Source organism: Musa acuminata, chromosome BXJ3-8 (genome assembly GCF_036884655.1).
Source record: "Musa acuminata AAA Group cultivar baxijiao chromosome BXJ3-8, Cavendish_Baxijiao_AAA, whole genome shotgun sequence".
Lineage (NCBI taxonomy): Eukaryota > Viridiplantae > Streptophyta > Magnoliopsida > Zingiberales > Musaceae > Musa > Musa acuminata.
Genome location: NC_088356.1, coordinates 7,973,390 through 7,995,855, shown reverse-complemented (window position 1 = coordinate 7,995,855; position 22,466 = coordinate 7,973,390). Strand labels below are relative to the sequence as shown.

Here is a 22,466-nt window from a genome sequence, read left to right as displayed (position 1 = left end):
TTTAGAGGGGAGTGATTATTAATAGATTTAAAAATATTAAGATTTAAATACCTAAAATGCCCTTTCCCACTTCACTTATTACACTTGAATATAGAATACTAAGTTAAGAGTATATTATTTAGAATTTTTAAAATTTATATTTCAAATCGAAGAGAAATTAATGTCGATTGAAGTTTTAATGTCACTATGGTGATCAACAATTACGGAGGGTCGAGCTTTGAGTGTATTAACTACATGAATAATTAATTTAAAGGATTTTAATGTACATTTGTGTAAGTGTTATTTAGCCTCTTAATCATACCAAAGAAATAATAATAATTTCTGGTCCGGCTGTTTGTTTCATTTTTCACTAATTAAACTATTATTTATAACTCGAAATCATTCTTTGCAGTAAAATGACACTAATGAATATGAGCATTCACGGAATCTAATTCCTTCTGATAATGTGAAAACATGTTGCAGAGTTCATCAACTGCCATCAAACACACACACACACATTCACGGATCTTTTTTTTTTGTTGCATACCTCTAAAAATGAAATCCCAGAAAAATACAGGAACAACTCATACATCATATGTGATGATACAGGAAGGAATGAATAGTTTAGAAATCACAGTAGTTATTATGCCTTTGGCCTATATGAACTTGAACTCTGCCTGCACTGACATGAAATCTTCAAGACCAACAACAGTCAATATTCACATGGACGATACAATTCAACATGCTTTTCAGTTATCCTACAATCTAAGCTAAATAGAGGCCATGAGACACTGAAAAGTATGGGAAAACGGCACGAGGGCGGCTTTTATTTCACCCACTTTCAATTCATGCAAAATTGTTTGATGTCTCAAACACCAACAACAATGAGGCCTCAGATTCTGTGTGTCTCATTTGGGATTCGCAATAAGTCATAGTCATCAACCACTACCTACCCAATGGAAAACAACAAGATTAATATAAAAGTATAATCCCAATATGAATAACCAAATACAACAAAACCAAAACCTTGTAGTTCTTGCCCTTGAATGTGTATTCCACTAGTAATTGTGACTGCTCTCCAGGACAGGGATCACAAAACCCCATTATGCCAGACTTCTTTATTCCTTTATGAAGCTGCATCAAGATTGGAAAAAAAAAATTTGTGGTCTTTATTAAAGGTAAAAATGAAGATGCATCCGGATAAAAGGAAAAAAAAATCATTGTCCAATTCCATAACTTGAAGTCTGAACCAGTTGAAATTATTGAAAAAATAAAGCAGGAATAGATAAATGGCATTTAAGTCAACATCAATATAACTTTAAATGACATTTAATCCCACAATACTCACCTAAATTATCAGGAAACCCCCACCATCATCTGTTTAGGCTATGATGAACATGGATACCTTGGTAACAACCTATGAAGTAAAAAAAAAATCTGATGCTGCCTAAAAGCTAATAATTGATGGAGGTGTTCTGCATTCCAATGCAGCTGGATTAGCTGTCTTATATAAAAACTAGTCACAGAAGAACAGCATGCCAATCATATTATGAGATAACTCAACAATTTGCTGTCAAGGCAAAAAAAACCACACATCTTGGTTAAACTTCTGATATACACGCTTGATGGTACCATCAGTGTAATCTTAACCTTCTTAGCAGGTGGCTGTAAGGTTTAGTCTACATTTACCAATCCATTCCATACTCTATGCCAAGCAATATCACACTGTTTCCTCCAAGTATATTTTCAAACAATTACTTCACTGACTCAAGCTAGTGTACCTTGTCATTTCATCAAAAACCAAAGAGTAAAAAATATCTTCTAAAAGGAACTGGACTATTTATTTCCTAATCCTCTGCCGACATAAACTCTCCTGTAACAACCTAAGTCTGAATGCCAATGTCATGCAATAAATATTGCTTAGCTGCACATCAAGTATTCATTCATGTTTTGTGCTAAATTTGGACCTGTTGGTTTATAACAAGGGTAAAACATGTTAAATGAGCTCAACCTACAATAACAAATTACAAGAGATATTCATAACATACCTCAAGCCGAGAGTTGGTCACCAAGAAGTTTAGTGGTAATGTAACATCTAAAATCAGTGAAGCTACATCATCATCCACCTCAAGATGTTCTTCTGTTCCTCTGGCTGTTCTAAGATTTCCATATATCGCTTTTGTAATAACCAGCCCATCTTTTTCCACTTCTTTATTTTTCTTCCTGTTGGAAACATTTTGTAGCAACTTCTGCGCTTTCTTAGCCGCATCCCTTGCTTTTCGAATCTTCATGTTAGCAAAATTCATTATTGGTATTTCATCAGTCAAAGTGTGATATGGAAGTGCATGTTTTATAGAAACTATGTTATAACCAACTAATCGATCCTTCTGCAAAGAAGACATCTTAATATAAAATATTTTACTAAGCAAATTATTCTTAACACATTGATTCAGCAGTGACTAATAGTTGAAAGAATTATAATGTCATATTATAATTAATAAATGATAAATGGCCTCATGAACATAACAAACTGGGTCTAGCTACTGTCACATTACATGGGATACCACTTTCAATAATGACAAGGGGAATAGTAGTTTTGGCTTAAATACAGTACTGTTCATTTAATACCTTAGAGAAGCAGTATATGCAAAGATAAGGTACTTTTACATATTACTTTTGGCTTAAATATAACGGTAATGTCATCCCCTCTAAAGAACCAGCGGATCCAGTATATCTCTACTTTTGTACTGGCCAGATCACAGCTCAAGATGTAGATTGTTGCATACGAATATAATTCTTAAAGGCAAGTAAAAAATGCTGAAAGTTTTTGAGAGAGAAATTCTAGAAGGAACTCAGAATTTATCGTAATTGAATCCTAGAAATCCTTTATTTTACTACAGAATTAGAAAGATATGTTATCAGAGAAGCCTATAGAAGAGTTTTTGTAGCTCATGGTGAAAACTAGCCCAAGATTAGCATGTTTCTGAGTCAAAAAGCAAGACACAAACTTACTTGACAAGCCAAAGAAGTGGAAAAGCGAAAGAACACTTGTCACCAATAAGGGGTTTGATAAAGATAAAATTACAAAGTTCAAAATCTTAACTCCCATCATAAAAGGTAAATTGAAGTCTGAACTAGAAAGATGTCACCTAGAAATCTAGCACCCCGACCAAAAGGAAGCTGATTGTAACTTGGTGGAAGTAGTCAATTCAAAGACAAAGCATGACTTCTATTGGAAGGAGGAACAGGTCAGAGACTCAATACCAGGACTTCTCTGAGTTAAGATACTCTTGACAGGGAATGAAGCCACATGAAGAGACCAACAAGTGCATAAACAACTAATATTTTAGAGAACAAATAAGAGTTGTTCTAAATTTTGAGCACAAGACAGAGAGCAAATAAGAGAAGAGAAGAGTAAGTTGGTGGACCTGGCTGCGAACTAATGTCACATTGATGAGCCAACATGAGGAATTAATGGACAGACATGACTCACAATCTCACATACATGGGAAAAGAGAAAATTTTCACTGTTAATTATTCCAATATTCAAAAATTTAACTATCCATGCTTCAAACCTTTCACTATCCAAAGTGCATGAAGAGAAAGGATAAATAAACGAATAAGCATAACATAATAAAGAAGTTACTATACATAACCCTTCGAGTCAAGGCTAATCAAATATCCTATCTTCACTTATAAAGAAGCTTCACTACTGTATTTTCTGTATAGATGATAATCCTTGTCTACAAGATCCTTCATTGAGATTTGACTCCATTCTTGCACAGCATCATCAACTAAACAAACCATATACGCACTAGGTTAGCATTCTTTTGTTATTATTGGACAACCTTAGCATGTTGTATACAAAAAAAAAAGGTTGCCATACAGGAATCCCATGTAATACAGAACCTACACAACAAAAACCCATGGTGTTGGAACAAGCTATAATCTCGTTGATATTATTGAGTTGGAAAATTTTTAGCAGAATCATTTGAATAATTTGAGTTGGGGGGTAACCCCTCATCAACCAATGAAAATGTACTTGACATTCGCAAACTAATATTAATAAGTATAAACATTGTAAGTTTGTAACCCTATATTACATCATATATTCCAAAGGTCTCTGAGAAATAGTTTTAGAATAGCTATCCATCTCTTCATAAGCCAACAAACCCCTCTTCTTTTTCACATCGATCGGGATTGCAAGGAAGGTAAAGAGTGGAAGTGGTATCATCTTCAGGAATCAAGTAGGTTTCTTCCCTATTTATTTTATTTCAATAAGCTTATTTGTTTGATTTGTTAAATAAAATTACATTTCTTGTTTTTCCTCGGAGAGAAAATATGATATCTTGTTTGGATTAGAAATTATATTTTATCAATCATGAATTTAATTTTAATTTTAATTTTAATCCAAGAAGTGCAGGGAGTTCATCAGATTTATCAATCTTGGACATCAAATGTAGTTCATCAGAATTTCGTGGATGTTCAGCCTCTCAACTAGATCTCTTGCCTTGCAATATATATCTCGTAACTAAATTGCTCCTCCAATTCAACTACTCCAGTTCAATTGTGTCTTGTGTATATGATTAGTTCTAAGTCTTTACAAAGTCTTTTTAAGATATGAAGTTGAACTAAAGTCCCATCTTTAAATTTAAACCTTTTAACAATCTTGCTGTCTTCTACCTGGATATATGGCTTGTACACCTTTTTAAAAGCTGTAGCACCTATTTTCATCACCTCACTAAGCTTTGGTCTTGTTTGTGCATAGCTTTGACTAGTGACAATTTGAAATATTTGGTTATATTATACATGTAAAAAATTGGATACTTTATATTATCGATGGAAACAACCTTTGCTTGTAAGGGCAAAGTCACCTACATTGAACCTACGAAGATCTCACATTGGCAAGAGTTGGGCCACCCTTTTTTAATGAATGTGACAAACATTGTTATTTTTAACCTAGTATTCACATTGGCAAGTTCATTTAACACCGTGATTGGCTGCCTCAATCTCTGAAATAATTATTCAGTAAGTTTAAACACCTCCCATAGTTGAAATTCTAACTGAGCTGGGGATACTACATGCAGAAAAATGCATTTCCAAAAAAAAAAAAACCAATTGACAATCATTGCAGATAATGATAGTCACCAAGGAAATACTTGTCAACAAATAATCATCGATGTGATAGGCTTTAGAATTTGTCTGATGATGGAGCATCTTGGCTAAAAGCAGGAAGCTTTTTGCCATGTAATTTCAGGCAAGATAAGATGCCATGGAGGATATTTCAAAACATTTTATGAATTAAAATGCTCTTAACTGGAGCCTTCTGCACTGTGCCTTTTGTTAAATATATTTAAGGATGTATTATTAATCGGAGTGCTATTACATTCTTAAGTCCCAAAAAGGGGTATTGCATTGTTGGATCAAGGTTAGATCAGTATGGTTTTATTACAAACCAATATACTAGCACCCGGCAAGGGTCGAACCTGCCCGAACATGAGAGGAGGATAGAAGAAGAGGAGGTAAAGGAGGAGAGGAGGTGGAGTAGAGGAAGGGGAGGTGGAGGAGGAGGAGGCAGAGAGGAGGAAAAGAAGAAGAAGCTGGAGGAGGTGGCAACAATGAAGACACGATGGGGAGGAGAAAGAAGAGGCAAAAGAGGCAGTCATAAACAGTACAAGTTAGTCAATGAACATATTCGTGGTCGGACAGGTAGATACCAGCTTGTACCGACTGGTATGCTACTTTTTAATACATTGGTTATTATTAAACCTTAATCTTATTGGAGAAGTATTAAGGTCATCTAGCAACTGTAAGTAACATTCGATGAATCCCTGGCTTGTTAGTCTTATTTGAACACATTTGATGGTAGCTTACTGTTTCATCAGTTTAACCAGTCCCAAAACGCTGATAGGATAATCCCCACCATAACTTCAGATTTGCAGAAGCTACACTGATCAACCACAACATTCTCCGATATTAAAACCTTTTTTTCAAGCTTTTTATGTACTGATCTTCTAATATTTTACATTATCACAATTATACCATAACAAACTACTCTATGTAGTGTACTAGAAGTCATTGTCACCCTTGCCATATCAGTTTAGTCTCTTTCCAGATAGGAGCCAAGGAGATGCTAATCCATCTCCAATGCATGAATGCATTAACCACATTAACAACTAATAGTGCCACACTGCCACTCAATATTGTGATATTCAATTGCACTTGCAAGGGGGATGCACAGGTTTTATACACTACATGCATGAAAGCCGGCAAATATAGGACTTACAGAAATTTACTTCACTAACATATCGTTCTCTAGTGTGCATATCACAAGAAGACTCGTTGGAATTTTAAGCAAAAACCAAGAATGGAACCAAAGATCAGTTCGTAAACTGTTAGATATCCTAACCTGATTTAGTGACACCTCCTTTTTCTCAAGTGCCTTTTGCTTCTGCCGTCTAAGGTAGTAAGGTTTCAAAACAAATTTCTGCACAATATTCAGGAAAAGAATTACAATCATTGCATAAATTGCAGATTCTAAACTCAAAGTTTTAGCATAAAACCATTAGCAAATACTCATTTTATTCAACCCTAGACACAAAAAATAATAGAGAGCTAAAAAATCTTTGGAAAATGAATTTGAGAGCACTTTATTGATGGAAAAAAAAAATCTGAGTGATAAAATAGCAATATTAACAAGAGAAAAGTTAATATATTGCAACCAACAACTCCCACCTTAAGAAGAAAATAAAGTGACGAAGGAACCATAAATGCCCCAGTTGCAACTATTGGATCTAGATCACGGGAAAGCAAAACCTGCATGTACCAACAAGAGAGAATGTTTATATATTGATTAGACAAGAGCAATAGAAAACTAAAAGATAATCATTAGTATCTAGGCCCTTATATCATATAGAAACAACTTAATTCTGTATTTACCAAAGCTCGACAAAGATTCATTTTGCAGAGTTAAAAAGAAGAACACAAAATGAACAGATAACCTTGAGAAAAATCAAGTTGACATGTAAATCCAATAATTTGCACAGATAACATGTCACTCTAACAGACAACATATCACTAGCTTTTTCTCAAGGACATAATATTGTCAGTTTCTTTGATTTACAAGCATATTTAACATAAACCACATTTCAAACTTAGATGTATGTATCACAGTTAAGGCCAGACTTACTGGAATCAACAGCTTCTGGCTCCCTCTGTGTAACTCAAATCTCCACAGAATTCCCTGTAGTCCAATCATTATTTTAAGAAAAATTAATAAAGAAATTCAATTTGCAAATGATATGCATAAAATTCATAGCATGACAAACAAATTTAACCAGGTACATGATGCTGAATGACCTAAAAACCCAACGTTAATGCATTCATCTAAACACATGATTGGTACAAATGTACAATCATATTAGCATATTTCTGTTGAATATTGGAACCTACACCTTACCTTGTTCTTAAGAGTTAAAAATTATATTGTTCTTGAGTGTAAACCAATTTTCAGAAGGAACCAGGCAGAAAAAAAACTAGAATTGCAGAAATGCAAGTTCTCTATGACATAAGCAACAAACTAAAATATAGCGTTAACTTATCTTTGCATCCTTTTTTTTTTCCAATCATAATTCTGAATAAAAACAATAGTACGATATTGTTGTCATCAGTGACATACTTCTTTGATGCAGTGTGCCATACTCAGTCCTTGGATTACCAGAACTGGACAATTATTGTGGTGAGACTTCAGATAGAATAAAGATTGTTGGATGGAATGGAAAACCCAAACAATCTAAATGCAAGTAGGACTTTGGATTAAAACTACATTATGAACTTTTACAACCAGTTGAAGATCTTTACATAATCATAAGATTTATGGGGGCAACTTGCAGCTACCTCTGGCAGCTAAGTACACTATTATCTTTGTTGTCAAAATCTATGATTGTTCCCTAGTTTCTTCTAAATGTTCTTCCTCTTCTCTTAATTTCTCTTTCCTTCTACTTCCTTATTTTCCTTCCATGCCTTCTACTTTGCCTTGTTTTTCTCTTTAACATATTACTTTTTATTTCACAATATTGGCTGGGAGGGGATGGCAAAGATTTGGACCTGAGTGTACCAACCCTAGCCAAGACATCATCAACAACCATTAGAGGTTGTTTGGACAAAGGTTTGTTATTCGGTGGACTAGTAGTGTATCAATCAGGGCTCAGACTATATATAACAGGTTAAAAAGAAAATTCCTGGAAAAACCAAAAAAAAAAAGAAACTATAAGGTATAGGGACTGTGTACCACCATGTGCCAAGCACATCACTAGGTTTACCTACTCCAAATACCGCCAGGTTGTCGGACCATAAATACCACCTACATCGAACCATATCGGACATCAGATGGTATTGCAAACCTTGGTTTGGACCTAAACAGCAGCTATCGATGGAGACTAGAAGGGTATGCCAGCTGCCAAGTCCCTGTGTGGGCTCATCAAAGATCAACACTTCAGCAATCGGCTCCTACTTTGATTGACTGCAGCAGAACAAATGTTGGAGGACACAGTCTCAATTGAAAACCAGTAAGATCCTAAAGCCAATAGGAGATGGACTACAACAAGGACAAGGTACCTATGGCAAGGACCAAATAATCTTGCGCTCATCATGAGAGGAAGTAAAACAATTTTTTGATCTTTTGAATGGACATTCTCATTTGCCTTTTGTCTAGAGATAGTATTAGGTTGGATGATATCACGTTGGTTCTGAAAACCACTTAACCTGGATTTGTGCACAGTTGGGGGTCAACTGGTCAAGTGTAGCAAATTACACCTGGATACTATGATTGTCATGTCAGTTCAGGCATTGTCTGTGTCAGATATAAAACAGGTGTGGAACCACGTGACAGCACCACATCAGATAAAGTTACATAGAAAATTTTGCACCTGCATCATTGTCTCTGTTTACTACTGAGAAACATTGATTGGTATAATTAGTACACATAATAACATTATGCCATCTAAGCTGTCACTCTTGCTGACAGCTACCTTCATTCTATTCTATGCCTTCTCTCTCACCTAAGCTCTGCACTCATTCTCCACCCTCCATAACATCCACCATATCACCTAACATAGTAACATGATAAAAAATCAAAATCATATGTTGCAGAAGCAAGACAACCACCTTCATAGCCTAGGGTGATTTATGTTATGATCTCCTTCCTACTGACTACAAGATTGGTTCAACAACCAATGCTCCACTATGGATAGAGAAATACATCTTGTTCTATAAGCCATCAACCTCAACAGGCTTTCACCGGCAGAAACGTGGGTCAGCTCAAAACTTGTGAGGCCAGAACTCAATATCAGACCCATCCAGTCCTCTCTCAATTGCCCAAACCTGAAAACCCTATTCTTGCAAGACAAGTGCCTCATCGGCAGGGTCAGCCGTACCGCCCGGTACGGGCGGTATGTACCGGTCCGACAGGTTTTCGGTACGTGGACCGACTGTTACCGGTCCGAGGCACTGTAGCAGTGATACAGTACTCGGTACACCTGGGTGTACCGCTCGGTATACCGTACCGTACTGGTACCGAGCCCAGGTTGAAATACCGGTATGGTACGGTATTGCGAACCTTGCTCATCGACCCCTTCGTCGAATTCTCTTTCTACTGCAGAAATGATTGCAAATTACAGTGCAGCATATTTACATAAAAAATTAGTACAACAGCTGTGTTCAAGGAGGGTTCAAGTGCAGTTCTCCTTCTTGGACCCAAACCTAGACCTAGAATTACAAAAAGGTTTAATGTCAGACCCATACACAACCATGAAACGTCAGCCCCAAGCCAAGTCCAAGTAGGATCCAGTTTGTGTTCATGTTTTGGGGCTCAAGTACCATCTCTACTCTTGTCATTGTTTTTCCTTCTACTTTCTATTATTTGTTTCCTATTCAGTTTATGCCCATTAATAGTCATATCTCATCATCTGAAGCACAACCAGTTTTGCAAATAAAATTGAACAATGAAATGGTAGAACAAGAACCCAACCACAGGTAACTTTTTCAAGCAAAGTTTGTTGTTACAAGGTAAATGACCAAAAAGTTGTGGGACAATTAGTATAAAAAGAGATGAAAATCCAATATGCATAATAAATCATGAACTGTGTTCTCAGTTTGACAAAATAATCAAGTAGCCTCTACACCACATGGCTGCACTACATAGTTGAATATATTGGAATGCAAATGATTTCAGCAAGAAAAATAGGGAATACAGTAGGTTCTATGTTTTGACACACAACCCATGAAGAATGAAACATATGTTTGCAAGGCATGATAAAGCCATCTTTGCATGTCATGCTAATGACTACTTGTATGTAGCAAAAGAAACAACAAAATCCAGAAAAAAATTAGAATAGAAGCAAGTTGGTGCATAAAGGACGATCACCTCAATTCCTATGTTATAGACTAATCGCACAAAACTGGAATCAGATATTCTTCTTCCACCACCAATTTCTAAATAAAGAGCACTGTTGCAAAGTCAAACTCAGTTAACTGTAGAACTAAAAATGTGACCTGAGAGTAATATTCACAACCAACAAAAATATTCCATTGCTTTTATGATGGTTATAGTCTTATAGAGTCACAAAAGAGTAATATATAAAATATAAGTAGACCCACAGTTTTTTATATGAAGAAGTGATATGACATAGAACATGATGAACATACAATCAAATAAATTATGACATAAGTTTAAATTTTTCTATCTCTATGATCATGGTAATAACATTTTTCGAATCTGTTAGTACATGGGATTCATTTTATGGATCCACTCAATGCAATACTTAATTTTTTGTGTGTTTGGTAGTGGTAATAATATCCTACTTAGCAAACCAACATTCAAGAGGATTATCAAAGTTCTCCAATGTGGTGGTAGCTCTACAGCTACAGAGACCAAAACTAAATGGCATCACTAGTGGTCACCAATATTAAGATATGGAAACGGACTTTGATGAGAGCTTGCTCATTAGGAGCATATAGTTGTTCATGATCATATCAACTTTGATGAGATCTTTCTCATTAGGAGCATATAGTTGTTCATGATCATATCTATTCAGAATATGAGCAAGATCTATTATGACGAGGTGCTACATAAATAACTCCATGAAAGTCTCAGAAGGGAAAAGGAGGCCACAAATTCTGAATGATGCTTTCACAAATCAATTTACTTATCTTACTTCAGACTGGTAAATGCTGCTCGCACTTGTTTTATATTAATTTTGAAAAGTGGACCACATTAGACATGATCAATTTCCAACACCTTCACGAAATTGTTATCCAATAGTGACCCCCAAATATGATTGTATATGAGCAATTCAAACCAACCAACTCCAGTATTACCACATGGTACAGTTGATGAATTATTATCCTTCAGTTATCAAGCTTATCTTTGGCCATGTTAACAGATCAATTTATATCATCTTGAGTCCTTGACAACATCCATAGTCCAAGAAACAAGGGTTTTTCTTGCAAGTCTTGGATGCTTCTTCCATTTTGATTAATCCTTATACTTCTATACTGGACAGTTAGACAATCGTAACCTACATCCTTTTTAAGGTTTCAAAATTAAGGTTAAACAGCAACTCTATTAAAATTTATACACATACCAGAGTTTTCAAAATTATTTGATCATCTGATAGTTAGGATGAATGCTGCCAGTAGCTAACCATACCAGGCAGTATTGCAAACTAGAACTGATATGCACCACATGTATGATGTACCGTATGTGTCCATCCCACATAGTTAGGCTGAATCAACCTTATGAAAGATTACCCAATTATTGAATTATTAAAATATATATGGAACTGCATCGATAAAATGTTTATTTACCCAGTGCTATTTCAAATATTATGAATCTATTTAATTTCTAATAAAAAGGGAACAAGAAATAGTTACGTATTTAACATACTGTGTCAAAATATACCTTCCAATGTTACCGGCAATTCGGCAATGAGAATTTTCAGAAAAACGATGAGTATAATGGGCTGATGCCCCAAAATAACCTGTACCAAACTGCAGAAAATTTAAACTGCTCAAATTAAGCCAAAGAGAGTCCCTTCAAAAACTTAAGTAATTATAGCTCCAAAAAGAACAAAGAATGAAAGAATAATAACTCAATGATATGACATCCTCAAAGTTCCCTCCCCTCAGATGGTGCAAATGGAAGTTCTATTGGACGAAAAAGGCTTGCTGGGACAGGTTTCACTATAATAGATGCTAACAACTGTCCCTTGGTTGCAGGCAGTATGCCTGAAAATTTTGATGACAATCTGATTGCTGAGGCTACGATGCTTTGTAAGAGGTTGGATTGAACTCGAGTACACCTAAAATATGTCATGATTATGATATTCTGATTTCTGAGTCTATGGCACTTCGTGATAGATTGGAGTGATTCCCATCAACATATAGCAAATCTCTAACTGGAAAGTTACTCCCAGTTGCCGATTCACATTCTCAAAATCCAAGTAGTAACCACTTGGAGGATTTGTCTGAGTATTGCTGATTATTTATACTTTATTTCTAAGCTTCACTTGAAAGGTGAGACTTTCTTGAGAGAAGCCAGCAGTGCAGCTATTTGGCTAACTAATCATGTGAAGACCCAGGGCATTGCTTTTCTTTCGACCTCAACTTTCCCATCTGTTTTGTAACACATTTTGAGTACCAATGTCTCAGGAGCTCTTTGTATTTGTTTTACATTAATCAAAAAAATGGGCTACATTAGACAGGATCAATTTCCAGCACCTTCATGAAATTCTTATCCAATGGTGAGCCTCAAATATGATTGTATATGAGCAATTCAGACCAACCAGCTCCAACAACATTACAAACTATAGTTATCTGAAGAATTCTTATCCTTAGGCTATCATGCTTATCTTTGACCATATTAACAGATCAATTTGTCATCTTGACAAGGTCCAGAGTCAAAAAAACAAGGGCTTTTCTTGCAGGTCATGGATGCTTCATTACTAATTTTTAATAAGATATTCCCTTTGATTCATCCTCACTCTAAATACTTCTGCACTGAATTTCTAGATAATCATATCCTACATGGTTTTGAAGGTTTGAAAGTTTAGGTTAAAGAGTCACTCCATTAAAATTTATAGACATACCACAGTTTTTCAAAACTAGTTTATCATCAAAAGTAAGAATGAAGGCCTAAATGAAGAAAGCACTGAGCTAAAAAAAATTATAATAATTTAAGTTTTAAAAAGTTAAGGCACTACATCCTAACAGAACCATGAGAACAGATACAAGGATATCTGAATAAGGATAATGCACCTTTACTTCTCCTGCCGCAGAAGTTTTTTCCTCTTTCTTTTTCCATCCAGCAGTAATGGCTGATTCTGTTCCCAAAACAAGTTGTATCTGAAAAACAAATAGATTGCACAATCCAAAATCCACATACAAAAATGAAAACAATCAATTCATTTATAGAACTGTTTGCAGAAAACCTTAGGCATCTTAGTCTACCAATGATGAAATATGCACAACTGATAAGGGCAACACAAGAATCTTACATTATCTTGTCAACTTGGAGCAACCTGATGCTATTGACAAGCAGTTACTAACTAGTCCTCTAAATTGATTGAAGAACCCAAAGTATTAGCAAAAAAGTACACAACAAATGCTGAAAGCCTCTTCATCTAGAGAGGCAATATTCAAAAGCAATGTGTTCGGTAATGTGGCTTTATGCCACCAGGAATCATGTAAGAGAACTGAATGATTTGCCTCACAAAGAGATGGTCGACTGATACTTGCTGACCTCCCAAGTTGCCCCTATCTATCTTTTGGAGCAAGTCAGTATGACATCTAGATGACTAACTATTGCAACATAAAGCACAAAAAAGCATTTGATTTTTGGATGAGAAGGATCGAATAGAAAACCCCTCAAAAAATGAAACTAATTTATGATGAATATTTATGTCAAAAAATAAGGCCTGGTGTTTAAAGTTCATACACTATATCTTAATATTCTAAGTGAGAAAATTGTAAAATAATTTTGATTCTACATTCACAATGGCCAAAACTTATGAACATGGAGGTAACTTCCATAATGATTTCTTGTGTGGGCACTAGAACCTCCATAATGATGGAAACAGAATATGGAGCGGCAAACATAATTTTAGAAGCAGTAATAGCACAACTTCATTTTAACTCTACAAAAGGTGAGCTAAGGCCTTTCTTTGTTGTAGTAAATAGGTTTAGGCAAGGATTTCTCTTTTGCAGCATGAAATAACACCAAAACCTTCCTGGCAAGGCATAATTCCATGATCAACACACCTTTAAGCTGACATGGGTCTGATAGGCTAATTGACTCATCAACTTCGTTTTACCTAAGCCACTGGTCAAAATACTTAGGTTAAGTTGACAGTAATGTACACATCAGACCCTTATAAGTTAATCTTAATCTTATCCACTTCCGATATGGAACTAATCAAGGTGTTACACCTGTCACAAGCCATAGTTGGCCTAACTATATGTTAGGGTCTCTAGCACAAGTCAGCATAGCACGTGTGATTACCAATGTAAGCTGAGCTGCATAGGCAATAAACTGGCCTAAGCATATATCACGTGCTCTTGCACAGTTTGGCATATCACATTTGATTAGCCTTCTGGTGCACTGCATTCGACTCATCGCTCAACATGATAATCCTTGGGTTCATGCGTTCTACCTAACTCTACTAAAGTTGCACACTTGGTTATCAAGAATGTATGAAGTATTCTTTAAAAAATTACTATATTATTTTACTCAAATTTATATGCAAGATTGTTCAACATCATTAGATATTCGGTACTATTCTTAATAAGTTTCCACTTATAGACTAAACAGATGAATGAAAGAAACAATGCCGTCATAGAGAGCTACATTTTAAATATTGCACATGCCAATCATGCTAAACCATGCCAAACAACACATATTGGCATGGAGGCCCATGTTGTCTCAAGTGTGTACCACCAACCCTCTTTTCTCCATAGTTTTGAGTTGGTAAGCACAAATCCGCTGACACACCATGTCTTTATTAAATGTGTCAAACACATGAAGAATGGGGTAGGAATATGAATCAGAGTATTATTTCTATCTTGGTCATATGGGAAGCCAAATGTCAAGAATATCCTTTTAAAGATTATTGAGTTTGTGACCATGTTGTATATGCAAGCTTATAACTGAGACGGTTTATCGTTAACAAGAAGTGCGTCGTCAGTTGGTTAAAGGTACAGAAATGATATAAATTCCCTTGCCTAAGTGAACCGTTAGCTGATAGCTATTTATTTTGATTCACCATTGTTTATACTTTATAGTACTCCAATGGAGAAATTCTAAACAGGGAAATTCAATTGTACCAATATAGTCTGATAGATAAGTCCTGGTTGAGTGATGTAAACTTAGTAGAGTTTTGGATTCTGTAGCAATACGATGGTGACCTTTAATCACTTTCCCATCATTTAGTAAGAAAACTGTTAGACATAACCTAGACATATTAGTTCCCTGTGGAAGAGAGATGAGTTACAAGCATAGCATCAGAAAAGGATACGAGTTGTTCTTATAGAATTGCTACTAAAAACTTAACTAGTTCAGTCGAAGAGATGAATCCAAACACTATATGCGATCATAGTTTGCACTTTGCAGGCATGTAAGACAACACAAAATATAACCAAGATGAAGGTAGCAATCTTATAAGAACTAAAAGAATATGGCCTTACATGGTATGTAAGCCATATATGCAATTGACAAAGGTTCTATGGAACTTGTAGGAATATGGTTCATATTAGCAGAAGTATCAACATGTTAAATCTGTAGGTCACAAAAGCAAAAGCCAATCTTCCATGATTGACATAGATGAGTTTACTTCACAGAAATTATATTGCCTATTCTTGAACTAAAACTCCAAATAATAAAGACACCATTAAATGGATGTTAGACAATCAAATGAATAATGTTGTTGCAGACATACATCTCCGAAACTCGTTTCTGACAGTTGGCGAGTCCATGTATTTGAAAGATTGACTGAACCATCTCCCAGAGAAACTGTCAATCCAGAAGTTGCTTTTGAATGATTTGAAAGTTGACTGAAAAAGAAAAACAAACAAACCAGTATGTTGTAACATAACTTCTATGTGCCAATACAGTGTGAAAAAAGCAGACAATCTAAGTAATATCGAACTGGAATCATGATGACATAACATAAATACAGAGAAGAGTGTGAGGGACTACCAAGATGCCTGCAATCCAATGAGAGATCGGAGACCGGCTGTTGCCATGAAATCCACGTGAGCGAATGGGGATACTTGGTGTCTCAACAAAACATTTGCATATCCATCTCCTCTGTTACCAGAAACAAGAAAATTTCCACTAACAGAAATCATGTTGCGCTTGGACATGTGCGATTGAACCTCACTATACATTTGCATTCTGTAAATTTGCAAAAGAATGATCAAAGGAAAGCTAGCAGTAAGAATACCGTATAGCTACAGAAAAAAATTAGCAATAGAGGAGAGGCTTATTGCAAATGCAGTGTACTTGGACTGAGAGAACAATACAATTCTAAAGTAGCAGGAAAGATTGAAGAGGTCATGAGACACAGTAAAGAATATACAAACGCATGATTTTATATCCCAGCAGATGTTGTCATGACTTGATGTTTTGGAACCGGATCCGTGCTGATCCCCGACCAGACTAGTATTGTTCCGGCACATGCTGTGTGTACCAACATGCGGTAGATTGGCATTGGTCCAGTACCCTTTTATAAGGATTTCAACCGTCTGAAACCCTTAAAAAACACTATTAGATTGGTTTTTCTCACCTAATATTATCAATATTCGCATAATTAAGTGGTTCAAGTTTATAGTTTACAGATCAAGCCCTATATTAGGTATAAATCAAACATGAATCTTAAATCAAGCCCCTAAATTAAGACATTAAGCTAAGAAATAGCACCTAAGTTTGAAGATGTTAGCCTTCCAATCTTTGATTTGAATGTTCTCCATGATAAATTGGACTTCTTCAACAAACACGTGAACATGGAAGAGGTTTGAGTGAGAGGGAGAAGGTTGAGATAAGGGAAGCAAGCGAAAGGTAGGTGAACGGAGAGAAGGTTGATGATGATTGGTCTCTAGAGTGAAAAGAGGAGTTAACAGTGACAAGCTATTTTTTACACCTCCAAGGACACCCCAATGGATCTCGTTGAGGTCCAAAGACTTGCAGGTAAGCTCACCGCACGTGGACTGCCTCGTATGTACCAGTCCAGGCGATACAACAAACCATGGATGTTGTCAACATTACCCAAAAGTTAGAACAACACAAAGATGTATTCAAATGGTGGAACTTACCGTATCTCTCTTTTTCAACTGGGTACATGATATTATAAGTTATGACATAGTTTGTTAAATTTTCACAAGAGCTTCATAAACATGCATGTAATGGGGATAAAAAAAGAAATACACAGTCTGCTATTTTATTGTACTTGCAAAGTAATGCAAACATCACAACACTCTATGATTACAAGAAGTATCTAATTTTGCCAAATTATTGATTTAACTGTAAAGCACATACAATGGCTTTCTAAATAAAAACCAACATCAAAATACAAAACAAAATCATCCTTCTTCATGGCAAAAAAAAATCAAAAACAGTATTAAATGATTAACAATATACAGAAAGGTATATTAATTTACATATATCTTTCAAGACTGTTAACAAATTTACTAGGGACGAGATGATTTTCAAGCATAAATGGTTTATATCATAAGCTATAATACATATGATAATCAGTCAATATAAATAGTTTTATATAACTATTAGCATTTGATGTTATTAACGAGTATCATATATGTCCATAACTGCACATAAACTTCAACATGCAACTTTCTGCATGGAACTAAAATCGGCAACAATTTAAGTACAAACTGAAATATCAACAGATTTCTCAACACATGAAAGAAAGACATCATCATAATTCACTCTAGTTGTTTTATTTTGTCAATTACAGAATCTATTATAGATAAAATAATTGCAACTATAAAACAGAAAGCTCCTTGTAATGAACAGAAAGACAAAATAAGATCACAATAATTAGAATAGGAGAAAGTTGTACCGTCTGATGATGCCATGGCCATCTAGATATGAAGGTAAAGATAATTTTGCAACAAGTGTCATAGAAGCTGGGCCATGGGCGAGGACCTTTTCCTGCTCCTTATGACGCTTTAATTTTTCCAATTGTTCCTTCAATTCCTCTACTTTATTAAGATGTGGGCCAAGTTCCAAGCCTGATTTCAGACCTTCCATACCATATATGTCATAGATTTGTCTTTTCTCTTCATTATTCAAGACGTCATATGCTTCAACAATTTGGCGAAAATTTTCCGTCGCAGCATCCTTCAACTGAAAAAGGGAACTTAAATTCAATTAACGAAAAACGAAAACTCCTCACGTATGCTAGGAATCATAACATAATATGAAAATTGAAATGGCTTTTACAGATCTCATTGAAAAGATGAAACAGGAATGAGGTCAGTATAAAGGGGAGGAGAAAAGGAAAGGCACTATGTCGAAATGCATTTACATATTAAGTGTTTAACAAGTTTTCCTCCTAACCTTAAGAGTTTTAGACCACAGTAAGACACCAAAATCAGATCCTCCAACAATAATAATATTGTTAAAAAAATAGGAAGTTAAATTGAATCAGTGCATCTCAAATATAGTATCACATCATACTAACAAAATCAAGCATTCAGATCCATGGCACCAAAAAAACGCATGTATACTCACGCAGGTTGCAGCATATGCGTCACAATCAATTTGATGCCTAGTACAAAGCAATTTTTTTGTGTGAACCAATCGAGGCCAACTTGGGAGCATACAACAACAATAAAATCATAAAGTTCCAACTATTTGACAAGCACTTAAAATATTTAATATATATTCTACTATAGACTTACAATCACCAACTCTTTTGACCATGTTTTCTTTAGAGCCTTCACGTATAATGTTTAATCAGATGTTTGTTTTGCCTGTGTAACAGATTTTATTTCTAGTATTATCAATTTCCTTAGATTTTTCATTCACTCAGTTTTGTCTTCACTGACTGTTAATTCACCTCCTGATTATCAAATCAAATAATTCCAAACCCTTTCCTACAAATATTCCTAAATTGAAGAATGCTAGTCTAATTCAATCATGTCAAACTAATTTTTTTTACTTCATTTGAATAATTCCATAATCCTTGTTTGTTCTGTGCCATATTTAGACACCAGAGTGGTGAGGATGCTTCTGAGTGATCACCAACTGAGAAGCATGAACACGTAATTTTGGTGGACATGATGGGCACACCTATCGGACACTCCCATGCGGTGCTGTGCTTGTGTGGCCCTCATGTGAAAGCCATATGTTTCACAAGAAAAGAAATTTGGAGATCGTTGCAACGAAACATATATTACTTATATTTGCATATTGTTAAATATTATTTGATGATTTTAATTTTTTCAACTTGTATGATGATTTTTTTATTCATTTGTTCACATTATTGAGTTTATAAAATTTAAGCATAAATACTATAAAACTCATGTTAATCGAATATTATAGACGTGTTGCCGTGTCCATGTCATGTCGTGTCTGCGTCCGTGATTCTTAGATCACCAATTCTGTCCATCTCTTTGAACAATCACATGATAAGGATCATCTAGTTTGTTCTAAGAGTTACGCATTGTGAAAATAGTCAAGAATTAAGAATTCTGCTGGCTTTCTGGTGCCTAGCATGACACCCTCCTTTATATAAACTTGGGATTGGCATGAAAAAGATTAGTCAAAGCTACATACACGATTTTACTTAGATCTAAAATTTGTTAACCTGCTAATTTGATGAGCTTCAGCTAGAGCAAGTACCAACATGATTTTGAACTCTGAAGAACCCTACAGAATTCTGCAACTGGCTTAGCTCAAAAGACTCTTATTTCTCTCTCATTGAATAAGATCTCAAATGCCAACTACAGTTTCGTTACACAGCCTACATATAAAATTCCTTGTTTTTGCTCAGATCCAATTCCTCTAAAGCAGTGAACTCTGGTATATTCAGGCATGATATACTTTGTTAATTGGGAAAATCCATTCTCCTTACAGCCTAAGATAAGCATGACATTAATCATGATCCATAAAAGAGATACAGAAGATGTGATGCACCTTGTCACCACAATTTTAAGTGAAGAATACAACCAGAAACTCTTTCACATCCAATTATTAGAACCAGAAACTTAATAAATGCATTATCGAAGCATAAAACCGGACTTACAAGCTCAGAGCAATTCAAAGCCATAATTACATCGATTGATGTCCTCGAAAAACATGCTAAATAAAGATATCAAGTATAAATCTTGTGGACCAAGAAAGAATAGAAGAGATCCTATTCCTTTTTAAGCTTCATTTTACACTAATTATCTTTGACTTTCTTCCTTCACAACATGTGTGTTTATTTTAATAATAGAAACCAAGTATTAACAACAATTATTCTTCTGTAATCAAGAACCTCAACACCTCCCATGTCATTCGCTGGCAAATACTTGGCCTACTCAAGTAGCCATTCGGCCAAACTATCATCATTTTGAAATCAAACCCTCTCTAATTTTCTTCTTAACTGTCCAATATCATCAAAATGAACAAGAAATCCAATCAAGATATCTTTATGCTCATGCATCTTCGCGAATTGAACGTGAGAGGAGAGAATCACCATCTTGCCGAGAAATTAAACATTAAAACAACCACGAAAATAAATATAATCGTTTTCGTGATGAGATTGAGACCTCGGGGTCGAGGTGCTTATCGGGGTGAGCTACTCCCGACAAATTAAGGAAGGCCTTGCGGATCTCCTCGGCGGACGCCGACGGCGAGACGTTGAGGCGGGCGTAGAGCTCCGTATGCGGCCCTGCTTCCTCCTGAGAATTCCCCTCGCTCGATCTCGATCCCATTTCCGGGCGATGGCGAGGGTTTGCTCACCAATTTGGAAGACAATGAGGCGGTTTAATACATGGAGGCTACTTTTGGACAACGAGGGTTTACGAGAGGGGCGGCCGGGGTTCGGCATTGGGAGGGAACCTCCGTCGACTAACACCTGCCCTACCCATCACTATCACCTTCCCTATCATTCAAGACGATGCGTGGACCCGCAAGGGACCCGTTGTTGTTCGCCGCACTTGAGAGGCTAGCGAGTGGGTAAGTCGATCAGCGAGTAGACTACAAAAACGACCCCGATGGGAAACAGAAGCTATGGGCCACACGTGTAACGAGCTACCGTACGAACCAGGGAACGACTCAGCGCCAGTGCCAACCCGAATCCGAGAGGATTCCGGGTCGGATCGACCATTATTTGGGCCCCCGTGGGCTCGATTCGAACGTGTTGACCACAGCCGCTAGAGAGGACACTTTAAACACCCAAAGTCAACGGGAACGTTTGTTGTGATTGGATAACAACAAATCTGTTCGCTGCACGCAACCAATTTATCCGATGATGGAGTCAACGGCCGTGAGATTTCTTATGAGAGACGTTAAGATAAGTTCAATCGGACAGGGTTGAAACACAGTTGATTTGAACTTAAACCTAATGCTTTGATCTATATTTTTTTTCCGTTCACATATCACAGTTGGATCGATAATAAGATTTATATTTCTAACATTCAATTGTAAGAAAAAATGATCAAATTTCCATCGATGTAATACGAGAAGAATGCATAAATATAATTTTATATCAACATATAGAGTGAGAATTTATAACATTTATATTTTTATAAATGGCAGTAACATAATTAGGAACAGATGCTTTTTCTCACTCTTTTCTACGGTGGTATATGCAAAACATAATTAGAAACGGTTATTTCTTGTTTGAGTGATATAACTTCCTAATGGACTACAAACTTGACAAAGGCATAATGCGGATCCATTTAACTGCCAGCTTAACATGTATCGTATCTCAGATAGTTTTATTACATTCAATGTCTAAAATTAGTACAATAATAAAATAAATAAATATTAAAAAGAATAAATACTAAAAACTATATTAAAAAAGATGAAGATAATGTAAATTTATAAATGTAAACTTGATTGGAGAAATATTTGCTCCAATAAAGATGATAGCCTAATCAAGATTCAACTCATTATAAAAAAAATTATTAAATCATAAAAATCAAGTTTAATGATTATTTATTAAAATTACTCTACTCTTGTTGATAACTGACTTGAGCAGCAAAGAGATTAGATCGAAAAATCCATCTAACCTTAATCTTCGTATAGATCAATTACGAAATATACACCTAAGTGCATGTAAGCCTCCAAGTAACCGTAGGAGTCATCTCATCGACAACATCAGGCAAGCTTCATAGGCATGAACCGAGTATGAGCATTATTAACATTTTCTTGAACTAATAAAGCTAAATGGAGGTCATTCGATTAGACTTTTATGATGTTATTC

At 35.6% G+C, this 22,466-nt stretch overlaps 1 protein-coding gene across 1 annotated transcript; it reads right to left on the bottom strand.

Moving 5' to 3' along the window:
• Positions 1–535: 535 nt before the first annotated feature.
• On the bottom strand, positions 536–21,039 carry LOC135645932 (chaperone protein dnaJ 13-like). Its single transcript, XM_065164847.1, has 13 exons — positions 20,806–21,039; positions 18,108–18,394; positions 16,229–16,426; positions 15,969–16,083; positions 13,294–13,380; positions 11,939–12,027; positions 10,403–10,484; positions 7,169–7,222; positions 6,715–6,795; positions 6,389–6,466; positions 2,028–2,264; positions 1,006–1,113; positions 536–928 (listed from the first exon to the last, which is right to left on the bottom strand). The coding sequence occupies exons 1-13, from the start codon at positions 20,968–20,970 to the stop codon at positions 872–874; spliced, it is 1,638 nt and encodes a 545-aa protein (XP_065020919.1). The 5' UTR covers positions 20,971–21,039; the 3' UTR covers positions 536–871.
• Positions 21,040–22,466: the final 1,427 nt, after the last annotated feature.